Below are 22,498 nucleotides of genomic sequence, written 5' to 3'. Positions count from 1 at the left end.
GGGGGGGGGGGTGCAATTGACCCAAAAAGAAGGTGAGGAAAATAGACAAACCTTGCAAGGGTTGAGTCCTGCAAAGTCTATTTTGCAGGGTTTCCTCCATTTAGATTCAGGTTAAGTTAGCACTGTGTGCCAAGAAAGCTTGCAAAATAGGCTCCTTCTGCCTCTTTTTTTCCTTCCTTCCTTTTCCCAAGGAAGGCCCTACTCCCCTCCAAAATAAATACAAAATAAAAAATAGAAAGCCACCCCGATCTCTCTCTCTCTCCAAACCCTCCTTCTCTTATAACGCCACCCGATCCACCACCACAACCGCCCCACTATGCAGCGGATCCAGAGGCGGGGGTCGAGCGGATCCCGCGGGCTCCTTCCCTCCTCACCCCTCTCCTCCCGCTTTGCCTTGCAGAGAAGCGGCTCATCTCCCTCTGCGTGGGTTGCGGCAACCAGATCCACGACCAGTACATCCTGCGCGTCTCGCCGGACCTGGAGTGGCACGCCGCGTGCCTGAAGTGCGCGGAGTGCAACCAGTACTTGGACGAGACGTGTACCTGCTTCGTCCGGGATGGGAAGACCTACTGCAAGAGGGACTACATCAGGTACGAAGCTGGCCTTGCTTCCTCCTTCCTTCATTTCTATTCTTCCCCCCCACCCCGCCTCCGATCCCTGAAAGAAAGGGACAGGCAAAGGCAGAGAGTCTAGTTCAGACTTGTTTATTTTCCTTGGGACAAGCTGGGATGAGGGTGGGATGCCCTTGTACAAATAAATCCAAACCCCATAGAGGAAATCAAAGTCAATCTCGTGCTGAGAAAAGCCTCGTGGAAATAAGTGTTATCTATGAAATCTTAGGTATGATCTTAGGTATATCTTTTATATATTGAAACCTCCGCAACAGTGTAAACTGGGAGCAGTGTGCAGTAGGGACCAGTTTACACACACACACACACACACACACACACACACACACACACACAATCTCCATCTCCTCAGCAGTGTAAACTGGGAGCAATCGGCAGAGGGACCAGTTTACACATACACACACATATGAAATCTCCATCTCCTCAACAGTGTAAACCTTATCGGTATAAACAGGGGGGCGATCTACTCCCTGGGTTCTCTCTCTTTCACACTGTGCAGAGAGACCAGTTTACACATGCTAATGTATGAAATCTCCATCTCCTAAACTGGGAGTGATCTGTTCCCTCAGTTCTCTCTCTTTCACACTCTGCAGAGGGATCAGTCTTATATATGAAATCTCCATTTCCTGAACATTTCCACACTTGTAAATGAAACCTCCATCTCCTCAAAATTGCAAAACCCAGCTCCTAAACAGTGTAAACTGCTTGCAGTCTGCTCCCTGGATTCTCTCTCTTTCACACTGTGCAGAGGCACCAGTTTATACACATTAATGTATGAAATTTCCATCTCCTAAACTGAGGGCTATCTAGTCATTCAGTTCTCTTCTCTTTCACATTCTGCAGAGGGACCAATCTTATCTATGAAATCTCCATCTCCTCAACATCTCCACACTTCTCTGTGAAACCTCCATCTTCTCATCAGTGCAAACTGGGGGGCCATCTGCTCCCTGGGTTTTTTCTCTTTCACACACTGTGCAGAGGAACCCGTTTTCTGCCTGTTTGTTCAGCGAAATCCTTCTAGTTTCCAGGTCCCTTTTAAATCAAGGCTGTGGAAATCAATGAGGTGCACCCTTCTAGATCTCTATAAAACCTCAGAAGATAATCTCTTCCCCACTAAACAGAATTTGAACACACTGCCTGTAAAGCCAGGCTGAGCCAGTGGGTTTGATAGGAGGCTGTTCCCGGAGTGACTCTGAAATCTTCCTGGAAATTATGCCTCATCCTAGGTTTTTCTGTTCAGAGGCATCCTTTCCAGATCTGGTCCTCGCTCCTGAGCTTCAGCCTTGAGGAACCTTTCGGGAAGTTGCTCCTCTAGCTCCTACCTGGAAGTAAACCTCTTAGAATCGGAGGCTGTTGGAAAAGAGAGGCCCCTGACTTTCCTGGAGCATTTTCAGACTCCAGGTATGAAGGATCTCTTGTGGCTTTTTAGTCCCAGACAGAGGCCCCATTTTAAGTCAACCTTCACCTGGCGCTCCTTGCAGCACACAGAGAGAGGCACCCTTCCTCTGGTTGGCATCAATCCTAGGATTTAAGGCTTTAAAATTTATTATTTCAGTGAGGGCAGGAGGGTGGCTACCATTTTGTCTCCTGCAAACCCTCTTTCTTTTAACTGACCACCCCCTCCCCGCCCTTCCTTCTCCTCCTTTCCACTCCAGCTAATATTAGTCTAATTGAAATTAAGTGCCTGGCCTTTAGGCCTTGTTTGCCTGCCTCCCAGCTGCGGGGCTGTGATTTTATATCTTTTACCAAGCAACACAACAGTTGGGGAAACAACACAACAGTTGGCCCAATTCAAAGAGGAAAAACAAGTCTCTCTTCCCCTATATGTCCCCACTGAGCTCCTTCGAGGGAAGGTAGTATAGAAGGGCGATTATTAACAAGAGATAATTAATAATTATTGTGGCGATCATACTAATAATGTTGGATAAAAGGAAGGTCTTTTCCAGGACAGGTGGGGAGGGGTGTTTAAAAATAAATAAATAGAAGAAGGGGAAGAAGAAGGGGAAAAACAATGACATTTAATCTTTTTAAATATTAACCCTTCGGTCGCTCTGGAGCTGCCTGTCCTTATCTTATCTGACTTGATGAATTGGACAAGAGGAGATCAAATTGCCCCTGATCTGTGGTACATTTAGATAATGGAATAGCTTCCTTCCTACTCTGAAAAAATTTGGGAGCTGTTGTTGTTGTTGTTGTTGAAAAAAAAATGCCACAGTCGGCCACTGCTGACATTGTTCTGAACGCGAGGGAAAAAAGGGGGGGGGGGGGCAGAAATATGTTTATTTTGAGGGACTCCTTGTTTCCTTCTCTCTGTCTGTCTCTGTTTGAATCTCTTTGATTTGATTGATTGATTGGAAGGGGTGAATTTGGATTGTACTGGGCTGCCCTGTACCTTTTGCTGGATTCGATTTCTTTAGTTTGAGGGGGGGGGGGGCTATTAGGAAGATCTCTAACAACAGAGAGGCAAAAATTGTAGGCAAAAATGATCCTACTTCAGTTATCTTGGCAAACAACTAGCTTGGGTTCCCCTTTTTGTATGGGAAGGGAGGTTTTTTCTTTTTCTTTTTCTTTTGGAGAGCAACTTTCTCCTTGAATTTATGAATCGCCTCTCACATTCTTTGTGACTCGATCCAACACCTCCCCTTTCTAAACAAACTATATAGTTAACTACCTGGAAGTCAATCCCTAGTGAAGGTATATAAGAAATCCCCCCCCCTTTACCACCACCCCCCAAAAAAAGCCCGAAGGGGTTCCCGGGGACTCCCCCCCCCCCCCCCTCGCCTTTGTCCAAGAGCTGCCGCCGATCTTCTCCTTCCCGCCCCATAAAAACCAAATTTTCGCTTGCTTAGACTGAAAGGCTGGCAAGGATCCCTCCACCGAGCCAAAAGGAAAGCTAGAAGCAAATTGGACTCTGAATGGCTTTGCACGATTGCCAGGAGGCCTGCCTCCTGAATTAATCTTCATTTGTTTAGACCCTGATCCTAAACCCCTGCTTTCTCTGAAGTAAAAGCAGCCCCCCCCACACACACACACATCTAGCAGCCTGTGGCTTCCCTCCATTCTTCAGGAGTGGAGCTTTAGAAATATATACATATACAGGAACATAGATAGATAGATAGATAGATAGATAGATAGATAGATAGATAGATAGATAGATAGTCTGGAAGGTGTGTGTGTGCGCGCCGGAATATACATAGATAGTCCAGGAGAGAGAGAGAGAGAGTACACTGGAGTGTGTGTGTGTGTGTGTGTGTGTGTGTGTGTGTGTGTGTGTATTAAGCCTGAGGGCAGGGAAATGTCTAATTTTTAAAAATGTAAGCCGCTCTGATAGCATTTTGGCTGAAGAGCAGGTACAAATACTATTCTCTCTCTCTCTTTCTCTCTCTCTGTGTGTGTGTGTGTGTAGTATATATATTTGAATATACTGGAATATGAGCAGAGCATCTGCTTATATGCAAATCCTCATTGATTCTCAGATGCTGAGTGTTGTTTCCATTCAAGCCAGCCTCCTTTGAATTGCTATTTTTTGCTCAGGGACAGGTCCACGGATCTGAAAGGTTCAAGAGCAGAAGAAATGCTTTTTGAAGGCTGATGGGTCGGGTTCACTTCTTTACCTTGAAACGTATTATTAACCCAGTTGGGGACAGGGAACACTTCTGTGTCTGATTGGCAATTCCTTGCCCAAAGAAATAGAGAAAACTCGGACGTTTAGCAGGGCAGGGTCTACTCAGAAGGAAATCGCATTGAGTCCAATGGAGTGTCTGCCCTCTCGGCCCCCGAGTGAAGCGGACTCCAGGCTGCATTGTTCATTCATGCGACATCTCTTTTTCACCCCCTCCTTGATTTTTCAAGTATATTGCCTATCCATCATGTGGGGATATAGTCTGTCCGCTTGCATTTTTGTAGGTCCGGCGTGAAAGTGGAACACCGAGTCGTAAGCAGGAGCTGCATCCGCACTGTAGAAATAATCTGATTTGACACCGATTTAAATACCACGGCTGAATGCTATAGAATTCTGGGGATGGTATTTTGTTGTGGCACTTTGGTGCCACAACAAAATACCATTCCCCGAATTCCATAGCATTCAGCCGTAGCAGTTAAAAGCGGTGTCAACCCGGATTATTTCTCCAGTGCGGAGGAAACCAGAGATACACCGTTTGATATAGGGCGGGGGGGATTTAAAAATATCGAAGTAGCTCGTTTTAGTCCTTTTGAGTCTGCTGAAAGTAGATCTTTTGAGTCTGCTAGAGATCTTCCTGAGTTTTTTATGCACCCCAGTTGATTTGCAACAACTGGTCTGAGAGGCAAAAAAGTAGATTATATATTTCGGAGTGGTTGTATGTTTGGGAGTTCTCAAGTTCAGTGCTTGCTTGTGAGTGCACTTAAAACACACACAGACACACAACTATCTGCCTATTTATAAGCCCTGCTTTTCTTCTGTTTTTCATTCAAAGCGATTTATTCCCCCCCCCCTTTTCTTCCCCAAGGAAACCTTGTCTGCCCTAAGCTGAATGTTGTGAAGAAATTCCCCTTGGCTTCCATGGGACTCCTCTAGAGTTTGTTGCGGGGGAGGGAGGGAATTATTCGATGCTTGATCAAAAAGCGGAGGAGGGAGAAGAATAACATGCTTAGGATACAGGTGTGTGTGTGTGTGTAATGTATTTCTTCCTCTGTTGGCCCTTGAGCTTGACTTACACTCGAGTAAACAGGCTTAGGACTGGGCTGCAAAGGACGCTGCCCAAAACAGGCCAGATATGTTTTGTTTTGGGGCAATGCAAGGCCGGAACGAAAAGGCCTGGGATCCTTTTGACCGCGATCCTCTTTTTATTGATATCCGCTCAGGGCTTCCAAGGAAGTTACTTGTGAGTAAAGGCAAAAATACCTACACTTGACGACTTTTCCTTACGTTGTGATTCGGATTTTATATATATATAGAGAGAGAGAGGCAGGGAGATTTAGCCTTTGCGTTGGGCTTTGGCCCACACTGATCTCCTCCTCCTCTACCCCAAAAAATAAGATATTCAGACCTCAGAATAAAGGGATTTTCCTCCTGTCTTCGAGAGTAGTTCCAGAAAACTTCCCTTTCTTGGATGTAGGGGTACTTCTGGCTAGGGAACTCCAGCTTCGTGGATCTCTGGGGTTGTGGGTTTTTAGACAGACACCTACAAATAAATCAAAAAGCGGCTTTTATGTTGCAGTCTAAGCGTGGATCGAGGTCGGCCGCTTTCGAGGAGGCTTTCTCTCTAGGCAAGGTTGCAGATTGTAGCCTTTGGGTTATGTGTGTGTGTGTGTGTATTGTTTTTTTTTTTTTCCTTTTTTTCCTGCGGTTGTCTGTCAGTCTGTCTGCGGTCTCACCACCCTCCCGGTTTCTTTGGTGAGGTTTTGCCGAAACTATTTGGGCCTAGAAACCCGTTGATGGCTGCTTTTTCTCATCCCAGCCCCTTGGCTATGAGAGATCTCCAGAAAGACGTTAGCATCCTTTCCAAATCAAGACCAAAACTATTCTTTTTTAATGTTGTTGTTGTTGTTGTTTTAAATCGATTCCAACTTTGGCAGAATCAGGACCGATTCTTCCACCTCCAGGCAAAATATTTCTGGTTTTGAAAGGAACGGGGTGGGGGGGAGTATAGAAGGGTAACGGGAAGGGAGGAAGGGTGAGTCACTCAGGTCCAAAACCCACTGCAGCAATAATCCCGTTTGAGACCGCTTTCACTGCCCTGGCTCAGTGTTGGGGAATCTTGGAAATTGTAGTTTATTGAGCGACATTTAGCCTTCTCTGTCAGAGAGATCTGGTGCCCCAATAAATTCCCAAGATTCCCCAGCCCTGAGCCAGGGCAGTGAAAGCGGTCTCAAACTGGATTTCGGTCATAAATTTATTCATTCCTTCAAACGGGATTATTTCCGCAGTGTTTTGGATTTGGCAGGATGGCTGGGGCTTGATTCGAAGGGGCGGCCAAAGTGACATCTTTTCTTTTTTATTTCTGTTTTCTTTCTTTCTTTCTTTCTTTCTTTCTTTCTTTCTTTTCTCTCTCCCCTTTGCTGGATCGCCGCCGGCGGGGCCCGGGTTCAGGTTATACGGCATCAAGTGCGCCAAGTGCAACATCGGCTTCAGCAAGAACGACTTCGTCATGCGGGCCCGATCCAAAGTCTACCACATCGAGTGCTTTCGCTGCGTGGCTTGCAGCCGGCAGCTCATCCCCGGCGACGAGTTCGCCCTCCGAGAAGATGGTCTCTTTTGCCGGGCGGACCACGACGTGGTGGAAAGAGCCAGCCTTGGGGCCGGAGACCCCCTCAGCCCCCTTCACCCGGCCAGGCCCCTCCAGATGGCAGGTACTTCCCGTCCCCAGAGGGAGAGGGCGCCCCGAGCCTTGGCTGTCCATTTCCCCCAGGGCTTTCCTTTTGCCTCTTCCCTCCCCAGCCACCCTTCCTCTACAGCCCTGCCTTTATTTAGTTGTGGCGGTTGTGTGCCGACTTCATGGTTTATTTGGCAAGATTGCTTCAGAGGGGCCATCCATCCTCTGAGGCTGAGAGAGTGTGACTTGCCCAAGGCCGCCCAAGTGGGTTTCCATGGCCAAGCCAGGATTGGAACCTTGCCTGTTCTGTATTCCTTTCCACAGAGAAGCGGTGGGGCTTTTCTGTTGTTACCTACTGAAAACAGCCCTACTGAGATAGGACTCTGTGAGATCGATAGGATATCAGGGTTGCAGACGCAATTTTCTGTGGAGATCAGGAATGGAGAGAGAGGGGGACTGAGGCTGGAAACGGATAGGATGCCTGATGTTTGGGGAGCGAAAGGATAGCAAGGAAACTATAAAACCCACACTCCAGATGTAGCTCATTGTGCTGGACAGAGACGGAACTCTCTACCATCTCTGTCTAGAGCTGTAGGCCGAGAAACACTTACTCCGGGGTAAATTGGGCTGATCGGTGAGACTTCCCTTTAAGCCTATTAGATGAAAAGGTTATAAATCTCAAGATGTGTGTCTGTGAATCTCTGTACCTGTGTACACACACACACACACACACGGAACACAGCATATTTGCACGGTAGCGTTTACCGTTTCCATTACACACACACAGCTTTGCTCAACTTTGGATCGTGCCCTCAGAGTTGCTAGATTTGACCAAAGCAGATAAGACTGCATGCGTTTAATCCTTTCTCCCTGAAATCATGGAAACTCGAAGAGCTATTTTTCGTGTTTGCTCGAAAATGAATGTCCCACAGAGCCCTAGGATTTGGTCTTTAGTTTTTCCAGGATCGTGGCCTTTTAAATCATGTGGAGGTTACTCTAAGGGATTCCCAAAGGAAATGCACAGGCCAATCCTAGTTCTGTCTCCTCGGGAGTAAGGAGTGGTACATTCAGAGGATTTCTATTCCCAGGTAGCCTGACGTGACTACTTCAGGTGCTGAAGAACTGGAGGAGTGTCAGATGGGGAAGTAAACTTATACCTGGATCCCTGGTTCCCTAATCTATCTATGCTAGGAAAATTCTTGCTGATTTGAATGGAGCCTTCTCTCAAGTCACTATGAAGAAGACTTGGGAGTTTGAAGTAACCGGTTCCATTGAAATCCGTGGATGTCCAAGTATCCAAGAAACAGATGGGTGGGTCAGCTCAAGCCTCTATAAAGGCCTGAACCCCATCCCTTGGATTTCAGAGAACAAACCTTGGCATATCTATTCCAGAGTAAGTCACACTGCTTTCCATACGACTTACTCCTAGATACCTGAAAATAATATAAGAGCCTTAGCCTCATTGAATTGGAAAGCTACTGCAAAATAAAGGTGGCTGGGACTCCACACATAAGTCCTGCTACAGTGCTTAGGATCTAGCATGTTGGATGGGGATGATGGGAGTTATGGTCCTAGACAGCACCATGTTGGAAAGCTTAACCCAGAGGATAGATGATGCCCATGCCTCCAAATCAACTCTCTTTGGACTTGGTCTGCCAGAACATCATATCTGAATTAGTATAAATTTTATAGAAGGAGATACTTGAGCCCCAAACTTGTCCCATCGTAGTTAGTTGCCAAAAAACATACACACACCCACTGAAATAAATCTAAAGTCTGCTCTAGTGCAGGGAGCCCATAGAGGCAAAAAGTATCATGTATTGACTGAGCCAATGGAAAAAGTAAGGCACTTAAAATCTATACCTGTTGGCTTAATATAAATAGAAGCATGTGTGCCTGTTGACATAAGAGCTGTGTGTCTTGCACTATCCAGTTTATGGTCCAGATAATCATAAAGTGCCCATATCTTGCATTGTAAACAAAAGAGGTGGGAAAGAGAAACACAGGGCCCGGCCACAACTTGCATCGCAAAGAATGTCTACATTAATACATATAATGTTGGGCACATACTTGGAGGGGAAGCCACTGTAGAGTGTGTGTGTGTGTGTGTGTGTGTTATCAAACACACAAAAATCTAAGCACCTTTCAGCCTGTACTCCTAGGTCAACTTTCTGTAGGGTTGTGTCAATCCAAAAATAAGTACCATTGAACTCACTGAGCTTTAATCCCAGGCAGGAGGAGACAAGATTTCAGTGAATCCTCTGGCTAGTCTTGCTCATGGGTAAATCAATGGGTTGGAAAAGAGGATAATATTTAAGATCATTTTTTTAAAATACGCTAAAGGCAGCAGATCCTGTCTGATCTTGGAAGCTAAGCAGGGACAGACCTGGTTAGTGCTTGGATGGGAGGCGGCCAACCAATACCAGGTTGGCTATATTTCAGAGGGAGGATCCGACAAAGCCACCTCTCAGAATTCCTTGCCTAAGTAAAACCCTGCCAAAATGCCAAAATCTGCCAGGAGACTTGAAGGCCCATGCACCTAAAAAGTGGAAGGCAGTGATAAAAGAGGAGGACCACAGTCTGCAACTTGATGGCCCAGGATTTGTCATTCATAGTGTCTCCATAAGTCTAGCTGGACTCAAAAGGCAGGAAACAAATATCAATGGGATTTCCCTATGTTATGACCCATCATCCAGTGAGTTGATTCAATGGGCCTAACTCATAGGTGGGTTAGACCCTCGATGGATCTAACTCATAGCACTCAGCCTGAAAGGTTGTACAGCATCCTAACAAAGTCTTTAAGATCTTCTTATCCTTATAAGGATCTTCTCAGTATATTTTTAAATTATGAAGGGGGACAGAATGGAAAACAGGAAATAAAATGGGGGGGGGCAAAGCAGTCCCTCTTCTCCTGACAAGACAAAGTCTGTACACCCTCCTGTTACCCTTGAGATACTTCCAAACTTGGCCTACTTTGAAGGAAACCTGAGGGGACAGTCTAACCAGGTGTGTCTGTAAGGAAGGCAAGTTTTCTAAAGAGGAAAGATGGAGAATCCAGAGTCTGATAAAAGGCAAACTCTCCAGGCTGTAATTTAAAACTGTCAAGAAGCTAATTGGGAGAAATTTGCCTTCAAAGGGATTTTGTCTTCTCTCCCTCTCCCTTCCCAATATATTGTGATCGAGAAACTAAATCAGAAAAGTTTTGAGGGGACTCATGATCTAGCATTATTTTGGACTTAGCTTTTGGGTTTAAGGGTCTCATCTCCCTGTCCCTCCCCATTTCTTCCTCCCAGTTTTGGATCCAAAGACTTTCCTGGTTCCTTTTCTCACACTCAACCAGAGTAAACAGAACCGGAATGGATTGGGCCAACGCCTCCAACCACTAGGCATTTCTCCCCGCCTTGCATTGGAATGAGGAGAACAATAAGGAGACCTTAGGGTACAACTGCTTTAGATGCACACCTGAGACTTAGGCTGCCTCAACAGTGCAGAACTAATCCGGGATTTTGTTGTGGCACCAGAACTCTGGGAAATCCCATTCCCAGAATTCCATAGCACTGAGCCATGGCAGGGAAAGTGGTGTCAAACCGGATTATTATTGCAATCTGCATGCAGATTTAGCCCGATTGAACACTATGAGACTTATTTCAGTGTAGACAACCTTCAGTTTGTGCTGTGAAACTTTGGTTTCGCGTTGGCTGTAAAACTTTGGTTTCAATTCAGATAGAAGTAGAGAGATAGCGTAGTAATCTGGATTCTGGAGACCAGGGTTCGAATCCTGGCTCGGCCATGGAAACCCACTGGGTGGCCTTAGGCAAGTCACACTCTCTCAGCCTCAGAGGGTGGCAATGGCAACCCACTTCTGAAGAAACTTGCCAAGAAAACCTCTGGGTCGCCACAAGGGAAAGCCTTGAAGGCATACAACAACAGCGACACGGTTATTCGGAAGGGGCATTGATTTCGATGGGATTTTCGTCCAAGTGTAGAAATCTTTGGTAAGCACAGTACAGAGAGCAGGAGGCTTGGCCGACTGGTTTCTTGGGCCTCCAAAGGCCAACGGTGATTTGTCTTTCTCTAGTGAGCAGATCAGTTTTTGACTATTTAGCTGCATGACAAATTGGGGAAGATTGAGAGTAAAAGGGGGAAAATGTGAAGGGCGTAGACCTCAGCTGGGGAACCTCCTCCTCCCACAATGGAGTTAATATTATTTAAAAATGTAAACCCACCCAGGCTGGTTGGCTATAAGTCAAAAAAAGATTTAGTTTTAAATTCGGACTGGGCTTTGTGTGTGCGGCTGCGTTTTGGATTGAGATCTGAGGCAAACTGAGGCAAAAAGGAGTTCAGTTCATAAATACCGAGAAATACCGAAATACCGACTTTTCCTGATCCCAGTAGCACTTGCTTTCAAGGAGGGAGAGTTAAGAATGAGGTCCAGAACACGCTACAGAAATCATCCGGTTTGAGACCGCTTTAACTCAGTGCTAGGGAGTCCTGGGAATTGCGATTTATTGTGGCATCAGAGCTCTCTGACAGAGAAGGCTAAATGTCTCACAAATTGTAATTTTCTACAGTTTTCTACAGTTTTCCACAGCTTTCTACTGTTCCCAGAATTCTCAAACATTGAGCCAGGGCAGTTAAAGCGTTCTCAAAGTGGATGATTTCTGCAGTGTGTATTGGACCTGAGCTATCCTGCGGCATTATTCTCACAACAACTTGGAAACGAGTCCGAATTTTACTTTTTCTTCCCAAGTCAGTGTTTTCCCTTGCACTGATCTTAGGGAGGACTTACTTTCTATGTAGACATACAGAGGATCCCTTCCCCCGGATTACCACCTTCTTTCCAAAACCTGCAGAGAAATCCTAGATGCATTTATTCCGATGTAAATCCCTGCGTTTAAGAAGTGTCCAGAAAACTGCAGGTTCAGGAAAGGAGTGTGTGGGCTGTTATTTCTGCAAAAGAGAAAACAAAACCAAGCGCTGGGGGTAGTATTTCTAAAGGATTCCCGTTTAAGCCACTTGCACCTTTTCTTCTTCCAAAATCGATATTGCTAGTGGACAGTCCTGTGTCCCACTCTTTAAACGGGTGGCATGGGGTTAAACTGGAGTTTGACACAACTGTGTCTGAGGCATAATGGTAAAAAGACAGAAGGGGAATTCTAAGGGGCTTTCAACAGTGGGATATAGTTTCTTTTGGATGGCTTCTTGTAATCCCTTTTGTTCTGCGTTATATACCTATGGCAGTGGTTCCTAAACATTGGTCCTACATTTGTTTTGGACGTCAGCTCCCAGGATCCTTGGTCTTTTAGCCATGATGATTGGGGCTTTTGGAAACTGAGGTCCAAAACACCTGGAGAACCAAAGTTTGGCAACTGCTGACTTATGTATGGCCTTATAAACATTGCACTGTTATAACTCTATGATTCCACTATGATTGTCCTGGTAACTCCCTATGGATTTAGTTTAAGGAGGAGTATTTAGAACGTAGTAGTTAGAATTCTCAGCTAGAGAGCTCTAGCGCCTCCCCAAACTACCAGTCCCAGGATTCCACAGGAAACAGCCACAATAGTTAAGGTGGCATCATAAGACTATCATAGTGGTGTGTGAAAGGGCCTCTAGACTGGGCAGGTACCCCAGTTTCTGGGAATGGAGTAGACTGGGTTAGAGTAAGCTCCAAATACTTTGGGCAATAACTACCATCATTGCCAACCATTTGGCTGTGCTGATTAGGGCTGATGGGTACAGTATTGTGAACCAGACCAACTAGGTCCGTCCTTATGCTTGCCTGCATCCACAGTAGACAGTCGCAGCAGCTTGATTCATTCCCCTGTAATTGGCATGAAGATGTACTCTGTAATCCAGGGATTTTTAGTTTGGGACTTGGAATAAAACTGCCCAAGAGGCTGGAAGAGTGGAGGGCTGGGAAAAAAACAGCCTTGGCAGTGAACTTATTTGGCTTCATGAAGATCGCACTTGAATAGGTCAAGAGAGAATTTAGGCAATTCAGTTACATATAGTTTTGTTTGAATCTGAGAATGGCGATTAGAGAATTAAAATCCAAGGCTCTTTGGGGGAAATGGTTTTGGAGGAAGGATATGAAGGAAAGGTACGTTCCACGTTGAACTGCAGAAAGTCCCCGCTGAATTTAATAGCATGATTACTCTGGAAGAAAGCATTTGCTATCCATGGCCAGAGAGGCAGTGTGGTGTAGAGGTTAGGGTATTAGATTAAGAGTAGGGGAGACCTCAGCTATGGCAACCCAGCTATGGACAAGCCTCTCTTTGTCCACCTCAGAGGAAGGCCACAACTTTTTCTACACAGCTCTCGCCCAGAAAAAAACATGATAGGATCTCCATAAATAGGACACGACTTTTGAAGGCATGCAACCCGTGAGCCGCCTTGGGTCCCTTACTGGGGGAAAGGCGACAGACATGAAACAAAGGAATCAATGAATCAATAAATCCAACCCAAAAATCCATGGCATACATGCCTGGACCCCAGCACTGCAGAAAGAACAGAAGGTTTGCCTTGACCACATTTGGAAGAAACGAAAAAGAACAAAATAAGTGGAGGGGAGGGATATAACACAGAAGTTCAGTGCCTAACGTTTTGAGCAGCGAAAGCTGAGTTTTCTGGCCCTGCTGGGCATTCTGGACATTGTTCTCCTCAAACATTATTTTGTTCTCCCTGAATATTTTCTCCCCACCAAATGTTAAAACCTTTCCAAGTAGACCTAAGTGGGTGGAGAAGTCCTGTTGCTGGTTTTTGCAGCAACTCCTTGCTTGAGTGCTAAAAACAAGCAAGAACACCGTTCCTCCTTGTTGTTTGAAGGTGACCAGACGTCCTCCTTTTCCAGGACATGTCCTACATGTCAGCCTTGGGTCCAGGAGATCTAAGAAGCATTCCTTGACATCTCTCTGAGTGTTTTTAGCTTTATATTTTCCGGACTGGTTGGCCCACGGGTGGGTGAGGTGGGGTGGGGTAGGGGTGGGGGTGGGCATAGGTTTGCCTCCCTGCCCCACCACTCACAGGGCTCCTGTGCCTTCCTCCCCTCTCCCTCCTCCCTTCCTTTACAGCAGAGCCTATCTCTGCCAGGCAACCGGCCCTCAGGCCCCACGTCCACAAACAGCCAGAGAAGACCACCCGGGTCCGGACCGTCCTCAACGAGAAACAGCTCCACACTTTACGGACCTGCTACGCTGCCAATCCCCGGCCGGATGCCCTCATGAAGGAGCAGCTGGTCGAAATGACCGGCCTTAGCCCCAGGGTCATCCGGGTCTGGTTTCAAAACAAGCGCTGCAAGGACAAGAAGAGGAGCATCATGATGAAGCAGCTCCAGCAGCAGCAGCCCAACGACAAGACGGTGAGTGAGTGAGTGAGTGAGTGAGTGAGTGAGTGAGTGAGTGAGTGGACTCAGTGGCGTCAATAGGGGAGTGCCTGAGGGTAGGGACTTCTGTTGGAATTTTCTTTCCTTGCGATTTGTTAGAAAACTCAGGAAATAGGAGAGATTGCTTAATCTCTCCAGCAAAGCAAACACAGCAGTATATAGGTGAGCAGGAAACTAGAATAATAGAATCATAGAGTTGGAAGAGACTGCAAGGGCCATCCAGTCCAACCCCCTGCCATGCAGGAAATCTAAATCAAAGCATCGCCGACAGATGGCCATCCAGCCTCTGTTTGAAGACCTCCAAGGAGGGAGACTCCACTACACTCCGAGGGAGTGTGTTCCACTGTCGAACAGCCCTTACTGTCAGAAGTTCTGCCTAATATTTAGATGGAATCTCTTTTCCTGTAGCTTGGATCCATTGCTCTGGGTACTAGTCTCTGGAGCAGCAGAAAACAAGTTTACTCCCTCCTCAATATGACATCCCTTCAAATATTTAAACAGTGCTATCATATCACCTCTTAACCTCCTCTTCTCCAGACTAAACATCTCCAGCAACCTAAGTCATTCCTCATAGGGCATGGTTTCCAGACCCTTCACCATTTTAGTCACCCTTCTTTGGACACGCTCCAGTTTCTCAATGTCCTTTTTGAATTGTGGTGCGCAGAACTGGACACAATATTCCAGGTGGGGCCTGACCAAAGCAGAATAGAGTGGCACTATTACTTCCCTTGATCTAGACACTATACTTCTATTGATGCAGCCTAAAATCACATTGGCCTTGTTAGCTGCTGCATTGCACTGTTGACTCATGTTCAACTTGTGGTCTACTTGGACTCCTAGATCCCTTTCACATGGAGTCTCCTTAAGCCAGATGTCCCCCATCCTATATCTGTGCATTCTGTTTTTCCGCCCTAAGTGCAGTATCTTACATTTTTCAGTGCTGAATTTCATTTTGTTAGCTTTCTAACAGCTTTGATCCTGTCCTCTGGTGTGTTAGCTACTCCTCCTAACAGGGACGTAGCTAGGATTTTAGGAAGGGGGGGGTCCAGACTAAGTGCCATCATTATAATGGGGCTTGTGTGTGGCAGCGCAGCCGCACACACCATTCATTTTTCTAATGGAAGGGGGGGATCCGGACCCCCAGAACCCCCCCCCCTTGGCTACGTCTCTGCTCCTAATTTGGTGTCATCTGCAAATTTGATAAGTATGCCCTTAATTATGTCATCCAAGTCATTGATAAAGGTGTTGAATAGCAATGGGCTCAGGACTGTGGTACCCCACTGGTCACTTCTCTCCACTTTAGGAGGTCCACTCTATTCTTTTGTGGGTTTTTAGGGCTATGTGGCCATGTTCTAGAAGAGTTTATTCCTGATGTTTCGCCGGCATCTGTGGTTGGGTCTTTTACCAAAGGTTCACTTCAGCCTAATGAAAGTGTATCTATGTCTATGTAAATGCATTTAGGCCCTGCATATGATAGTGTGATTTAAAGGTATGCTTTTAATTCTGCTAAGAGTTTATGTCACAGCTATTCCCATGACGTTCAGTAACATGGAGGACTTATGATTATTGTGTAACTTTAGGACAGAAAAGGTGACTAAAAATTCTGTATGATGTGGGATGGGAAGAGGAGGTCAATGGCGGGGGGGGGGGGGACACCAAACCTAGTGACCTGCCACTGAGTGGGCTGCCCAGGCCACCTCTACCTCCTGGCCTCTAGGGGGCGCCCCTGCCTGAATCAGCACTTCCAGGAGAGAGAGGCCTTTTCTGAATAGCTGCTTTCTTCTACTTTAATATTTTTTGGGGAGGGGGATGTATTTGAGAATGCTTTTTGTGGCCCCAAGCACCACCTCTCCTTGTTGTTGCTTGAATGTGGGTATCCACATCAGGGTGACCAGAACCCCTCCTTTTCCTGGACATGTCCTACGTTTAGGCCTTCAGTTGAGGAGGGATTTCAAAAGGCCTTCCATTTGCAGCATGTCTAAGAAGCATTCGTTTACATTTATATGAGTGTTTTTATCTTTTATTTGGGCATGTCCTATGTTTTTCTCAAATATCCCACATTTTGTAGTACCTTGCCCTTTTTTGTAGTTAAGAGTGGTCTGGTCATCCTAATCCACCCTGCAGAATAAATGCAGTTTGACCCCACTTGAACTGCCAAGACTCAATGCTATGGAATCCTGGGATTTGTTATTTGGTGGGGCACTAGAGCTCTCTGACAGGGAAGGCTAAATATCTCACAAAAGGACAAATCCCAGAATACCATAACACTGAGCCATAACAGTTAAAGCAATGTCAGATGCTTTAAAAAAAATTTTTTTTTTTTTTGCAGTGTGGCAGATTAAAGTTCGGATTTTTCTTTTGAAGGGTGCTCCTTTTCAGATCGGTGCCTTGTCAGAAAGCATGGAAAGGAGAGAAGGATAGGATGAAGTAATTGTGGACTCAGTCTCTCGGGGAAGGGAAGACAGAGGTTGCAGGCTGCCCCTGTTTCCCCCTTACTCTTCAGGAAGATAAAGGGATGCTTCCCCTGTTGAATCCTGACCTGCCAAGTGTCTAGCAGCCCTGTGAGGTGTGGAAACTCTTAAATGCAGGGGAGGGGGGAAATATAGTATTCTGGGGTTAACAGACCCTTTTGGACATTTTTGGTGATTTGCACATGTTTGGTAGAATAAATGGTTAGCTAGCCCCTATATATGCACCCTGGAATTAACGTGGCCTAGTAGTTTGAGCAATGGACTATGACTCTAGAGACCAGGGTTGGATTCTCAGTTTGGCCATGAAACCCATTGGGTGACCTTGGGCAAGTTACACTCTCTCAGCCTTAGAGGATGGCCATGGCAACCCCCCCCCCAAGAAACCTGCCAAGAAAACCATGTGACAAGGTTTGCCTTAGGGAAGGCACAAGAACAACAAAGGACCCTATGCAATAGCCTGAAAGTTCATTTTGTATTGAAAAACACACCTCGCATGTGATTGGCAGGACAAGGAATACCCGGAGCTTTAGGCTGTATTTCAAAGGAGGCAACTGGCATAAATCACCCTTGAGTATTTATTCCTCCCCTAAGAAAACCCTATGGAAAATTCATGGGTGAAAAGCACACACACTCGAATGAACTCAGTGGGACTCCCTCCCCAGTAAAGATTTATTTAGGTATTTATTTAAGATCCCTGGGTATGCACTCTGGGAGCTGCAAGCCATACTCTGCCTTACTTTAGATGAGTCCTACTGGAGGGACTAGGGTTGTTCCAGAGGATTTTGTCAAGGCCTGTTAAGATTGTTTATTTCTGTGATTTTTAGCATGGGGGGGGGGGGGTGAGGAAAGGGATGGGGGGTTCCCATTTCAGAGATTTTCTTTCCTCAAATCCATCCTCAGTGGAATGCCTTCTAAAATGTGTGTTGAAACCAAGGAGGGAAGATGCCAGAGCCTAAAGACAGGCTGCAAGGCTCAATTTAGATCAAGATCCAGTACAGTCAGTAGAACAGCAGAATCCTTGTTGTTGTTGTTGTGTGCCTTCAAGCCTTTCCGGACTTATGACAACCCTAAGAGGAGGAACCTATTATGGAGTTTTCTTGGCAAGATTTGTTCAGAGGAGGTTTTAATCCCTCTAAACTCAAATATTCTACATAGGCCTACAATGTAAGCAGATGAATCTGGCCTAAGTATCAGTTGCATTCAGTGGAACCAAACCTATATAAACCCCATAGCTTTAGTATAGTTTTGGTGGGGGACCATGGGACATTGTATAGTTGGGGACCATGGGATTGTTGACGTCAGGAGACCTTACTTCCCAGTAGACCTCTCCCTGATCTAATGCATGCTTTTTTACTGACCAGGGACCAAATCTGCCCTCCTATTGAGACTTTAGTAAAAAACTGAAATCTCATTGAGCCCATAAACAGACTTAAACTGGAGATCTCAAATCCTCAGAGGTTCCACTAGCTAGCTGCTTTTTAAACTGGGGGATTTTCCCCCCAGAAATAAGGATACAAATTAGGTAATACTGGTGTACAAAAACAACCTCCCTGGCCTTCCCCACCGTAGTCCGTCCATTCATCCCATTTCGGTGGTCTTTATAAAGAGAAGATAAATGTTCCCACTGCTGCTTGTGTAAACCTGGAGAAAGGAATGGCTATCAGTTTTTGTTTCTAAGGTCTGCCTACCTAGGCTAAGTGGAATTTAAAGAGTTTTTTTCTTTGTTGTTGTTTTTTACCAACTCTTTTAATGTAATAAATCCCAATTTAAGAGACTTCGGAGTTGCTCAGAATGAGGACGTTATTTTGGCCACAGAGACATTACAGTGTCTGTAGGATTATCTCTAGAGCCAGCGCAGGTTTGAGTGCTGGACTTGAACCCCGGGAGGCAAGGGTTCAAATCCCGACCATCCATAGAAAGTCCCTTCGCCCCGACCTTTGCCTCAGAGGAAGACAATGGCAAACCTCCTCTGGATAAATCTGGTCGAGAAAACCGGAGGTGGGTTCACCTTGGGGTTGTCATAAGTCATAAATGACTTGAAGGCCACACAACATGCAAAACTCAGGAAACAGGGAGAGGAACGTAGTCTCAGCCCAAGGGTTGCATTGAGTGCATTGACACTCCCAGGCACGTTTTCTTGGGAGTAAACTCCATTGATAATTCAGCACCTAATTTCTAGTTTAGGTCCTTCCTCCCCTGTGCATTCAGCCTACATATTCTTCCACCTATCCACCACACCAAGCAGTGTCCTGTCGAAGTCGGTCAAACCTAGGCTGCATCCGCACTGCAGAAATAATCCAGGTTGACACCGCTTTAACTGCCATGGCTCAGTGGCTGTGGAATTCCGGGAACTGTAGTTTGTTGCGGCACCAAAGTAACTATTTTAATCCAACCAAGAAGTAGGGCGGAAACGGATTAAATGTGAATGCGGTTCTTCTCTCCTTCCTCCGGCCTGTAGTTCCGTGTGTGTGCGCACACACACACACACACACACACACACACACACACACACAGGCCTTCAAATCGCCCGTCGATTTATGGCGACTCAGTTAATTTCGTTGGATTTTCGTAGGCAAGACATACTCAGAGGTGGCATTGTCAGTCCCTTCCTCTGAAATATAGCCTCTAGCACCTGGTGTTTGTTGACGGTTTCCCATCCAAGTACAAACCAGGGCTGACCCTGCTTAGCGTCCAAGATCAGACGGGAGGCCGGGGTCTCGGCTGAAATCTCTTTATCGGCTTCCATTTCAATGCCATAGATGCAATGCAGCTCTTCGCAACTCTGAAAGAAAGGCGCAAAGGAGGATCCTATGGAAGCCTCCGGCTCTTAGGAAAGTGGAACCCCAGGAAACCTGAGTTCGAAAGTTCCAGAATCGGACGCTGTTTGGGTGGCGTCGATCTGGATGGAGGTCTGGAAAAGAGTCAGAAAAAAAAAAGAAAGAAAGAAAAGAAAGTAATATGTTTTATTATATATATAATAAAAATAATAATTCCGGTCTGGACCGATTCATCAAAGCGAATGGCGCTGTTTGTTTTGTTTTGTTTTTGTTTGTTTGGTTCCAGCTTTGTTTTGTTATTTGAAAGAAACCCCGACATTCCGCGAAAGGCAGATTAGCAAAGTCAATAAAAGTCGAGCCCTTGATAAGCCGCCCCAAGAGTTTATTGACTCTCTCGCCTCCGGCGCGCCAGCAGACAAGCCCCGCAGAGAGAGAGGTTTATTCCCGCCCCTCTCTCTCTATATATATATTGTGTGTGTGTGTGTGTGTGTGTGTGTGTGTGTGTGTGCATACACATAGAGAAAGACACGGACGGGGTGAATATATGTGTAACAAAACTTTTTAAATGTTAAATCGTATACTGCGTTTGCAAGCTGTGAGCCGCTTTGAGTCCCACTTTTGGGAAAAAGCGAAGTACACAAAAATATAACAATATAATAAAGTGGGGGGGGTGTGCCATGGCCATCCTCTGAGGCTGAGAGAGTGTGACTTGCCCAAGGTCACTCAGTGGGTTTCCATGGCAGAGCCAGGATTCGAATCCTGAGCTCCAGATTTCAAACCGCTCCGCGCTGGGCCCCACAACAAACTCCAGCTCCCAGATTTCCACAGCCTTGAGCCAGGGCAGTTCCAGCGGTCCCAAACCGGGTTATTTCTCCAGTGTGGATTTATATCTGGTGGGTGGTGTAATTTTGAAAACATGACTTGGAAAAATCTACCACGAACCTTTTCATGATGAAGTCGGTGGCCTCTTTGAAGGCTAGCTCAGCTGGTGACTTCAGAGTAAGGTCTGGGGAGATGCGACTGTTATGGCTGTCCCACTGAGGGTCTCCTTTCTGTGCCTCTTGCTTCGCAGAACCTCCAGGGCCTGACGGGGACTCCGATGGTGGCAGCCAGTCCGGAGAGGCACGACGGGGGCTTGCAGGCCAACCCGGTGGAGGTGCAGAGCTACCAGCCGCCTTGGAAAGTCCTCAGCGACTTCGCCTTGCAGAGCGACATCGATCAACCCGCCTTTCAGCAACTCGTAAGTGTCCCTTCCCGGCCTCCAAGGGCCCAGGGGGGGGAGGGGGTTGGGGGGGGGGGGGGGGCTTTCAAAGCTTGCCTTCCTGACTTAAACCCCCTTTCTTCCACCTTGCAGTCAGATCTTCACACCTCTCCTCAATCCACACCTTGCCCTGTGTGGTGGGTTTCATTGGGACCTTCCTCTAGGGCAGTGGTCCCCAAACTGTGCCCTGTAAGAGATTTTGGACTTCAGCTCCCAGAAGCCTCACCCATGGGGGCCAATAGTCTGGGATTCTGGGAGCTGAAGTCCAAAATCCCTTACAGAGCGCAGTTTGGGGACCACTCTTCTAAGGGATAGAGTCCTTTGTGAAGATTGAGAGCTTGGAAAAGTTTCTTTTGAGAGGAACACAGCTCCTAGGTTTCCACTTTTCTTTTCCCTTGACCATCCTAAAGGGTTTGGGAAGGAGCTGCCTTCAAAACGGCCTCTTCCAAATTCTGGTGAAGGTCCCCAGAGCTATTATGCCTTGCTAAGAAAAGCAGGCAGGCACAAGTAGTGGGCATGTAGACCTATGGCAGAGTGACTCGGCAGCCAATCCATGCACCAGTCTTTCCCAATAGCTGCAAGGAGTGCATAGAATGTGTTTCTAAACTTGGACTATGGCAATATTAGAGAAACCTGTGCAATGGAAGATGGTGGTGTTGCTCAAGGTTTAGTTGATTGTTTGCCTTTTCATAATTTAGTTGGTTGATCAGAGCAGTTGATTTAACACACACCCTCATTTATTAGTTTAGTTTAGGGAAAAGGTGTTTCTGCCCAACATCGCAACATTAACTTGAATAGAAATGCTTACAAAAACTGCAGGTGGCAATTTATCAACGGGATTAAGACAAACCAAGGCCCTAAACTATCTGAAATACAATATCCATCAGAATATCTTCCAAAATGAGTAGAATTGTGGAATAATTATTCTATTATTATTATTATTATTATTATTGGAATTTAGGATTTTTTTTAAAAAAATAGAGCCTCCCCTCCTAATCTGAGTCAAAAAGCTATTCTTTACATTGTTGTTGTTGTTGTTATAGTTATATGTCTTCATGCCCTCTCTATTTTATGGTGATCCTATCATAGGGCTTTGCTGGCAATGGGCCGATACAGACAGGCCAAAATAAAGCTGCTTTGGGTCACTTTGGAGGTATGCTGTTTAAATGATGCATGCGTCATAAGAGTCCAGAAGCCATGCCAAAGCCACACTCTAGTGCTAAGGACCAGAGCACAGCTTTGGTGCCACTTCTGGCCTCTTAAGATGTGTCTGTCCTCCAAAGTGACCTCCAAAGTGACCAGAAGCAGCTTTATTTTGGCCTGTCTGTACGAGCCCAAAATTTATTCAGAGGTTTGCCATTGCCTTTTTCTTATCATCCAGGTGGCTTCCATAGATGAGTAGGGATTTGGATCTTGGTTCTCCCAGAACTGTAGTCCAGTATTAATACTTAGTGTTAAGAGGCTGGTTTTCAGCAAAAAGTCAAATAACAACATCAACTCTTTCACATCTTACTGAACTTGATTATATCTAACACTGATAGCATGCAGTGCTACAGAAGAGACATTTCTCATTCCTTATGACTTGCGCAGGGTGGGACAAGTCTTTTAAAAGGGTGCCTGCTGCTGTGAAAAATGCATTCATTCACTTAAAAAAAATCTTCCCCCCCCCTTTCAGAATCAGTG

The 22,498-nt window shown here is 46.0% G+C and overlaps 1 protein-coding gene across 1 annotated transcript in view; it reads left to right on the top strand.

Annotated features, from left to right (window-relative positions):
* Positions 1–22,217, top strand: part of ISL1 (ISL LIM homeobox 1) — a 28,948-nt gene extending 6,731 nt beyond the window's left edge. Inside the window, exons 4-8 of the mRNA XM_042447835.1 lie at positions 401–590; positions 6,700–6,959; positions 13,996–14,282; positions 20,627–20,794; positions 22,197–22,217. Coding sequence (XP_042303769.1) covers positions 401–590; positions 6,700–6,959; positions 13,996–14,282; positions 20,627–20,794; positions 22,197–22,217 — 926 coding nt within the window. The remainder of the gene's footprint in view (positions 1–400; positions 591–6,699; positions 6,960–13,995; positions 14,283–20,626; positions 20,795–22,196) is intronic.
* Positions 22,218–22,498: the final 281 nt, after the last annotated feature.

Source organism: Sceloporus undulatus, chromosome 2 (assembly GCF_019175285.1).
Source record: "Sceloporus undulatus isolate JIND9_A2432 ecotype Alabama chromosome 2, SceUnd_v1.1, whole genome shotgun sequence".
In the NCBI taxonomy this organism is placed as follows: Eukaryota; Metazoa; Chordata; class Lepidosauria; order Squamata; family Phrynosomatidae; genus Sceloporus; species Sceloporus undulatus.
The sequence above is the reverse complement of the archived record's forward strand: the minus strand, read 5'-3'. Positions and strand labels throughout refer to the sequence as shown.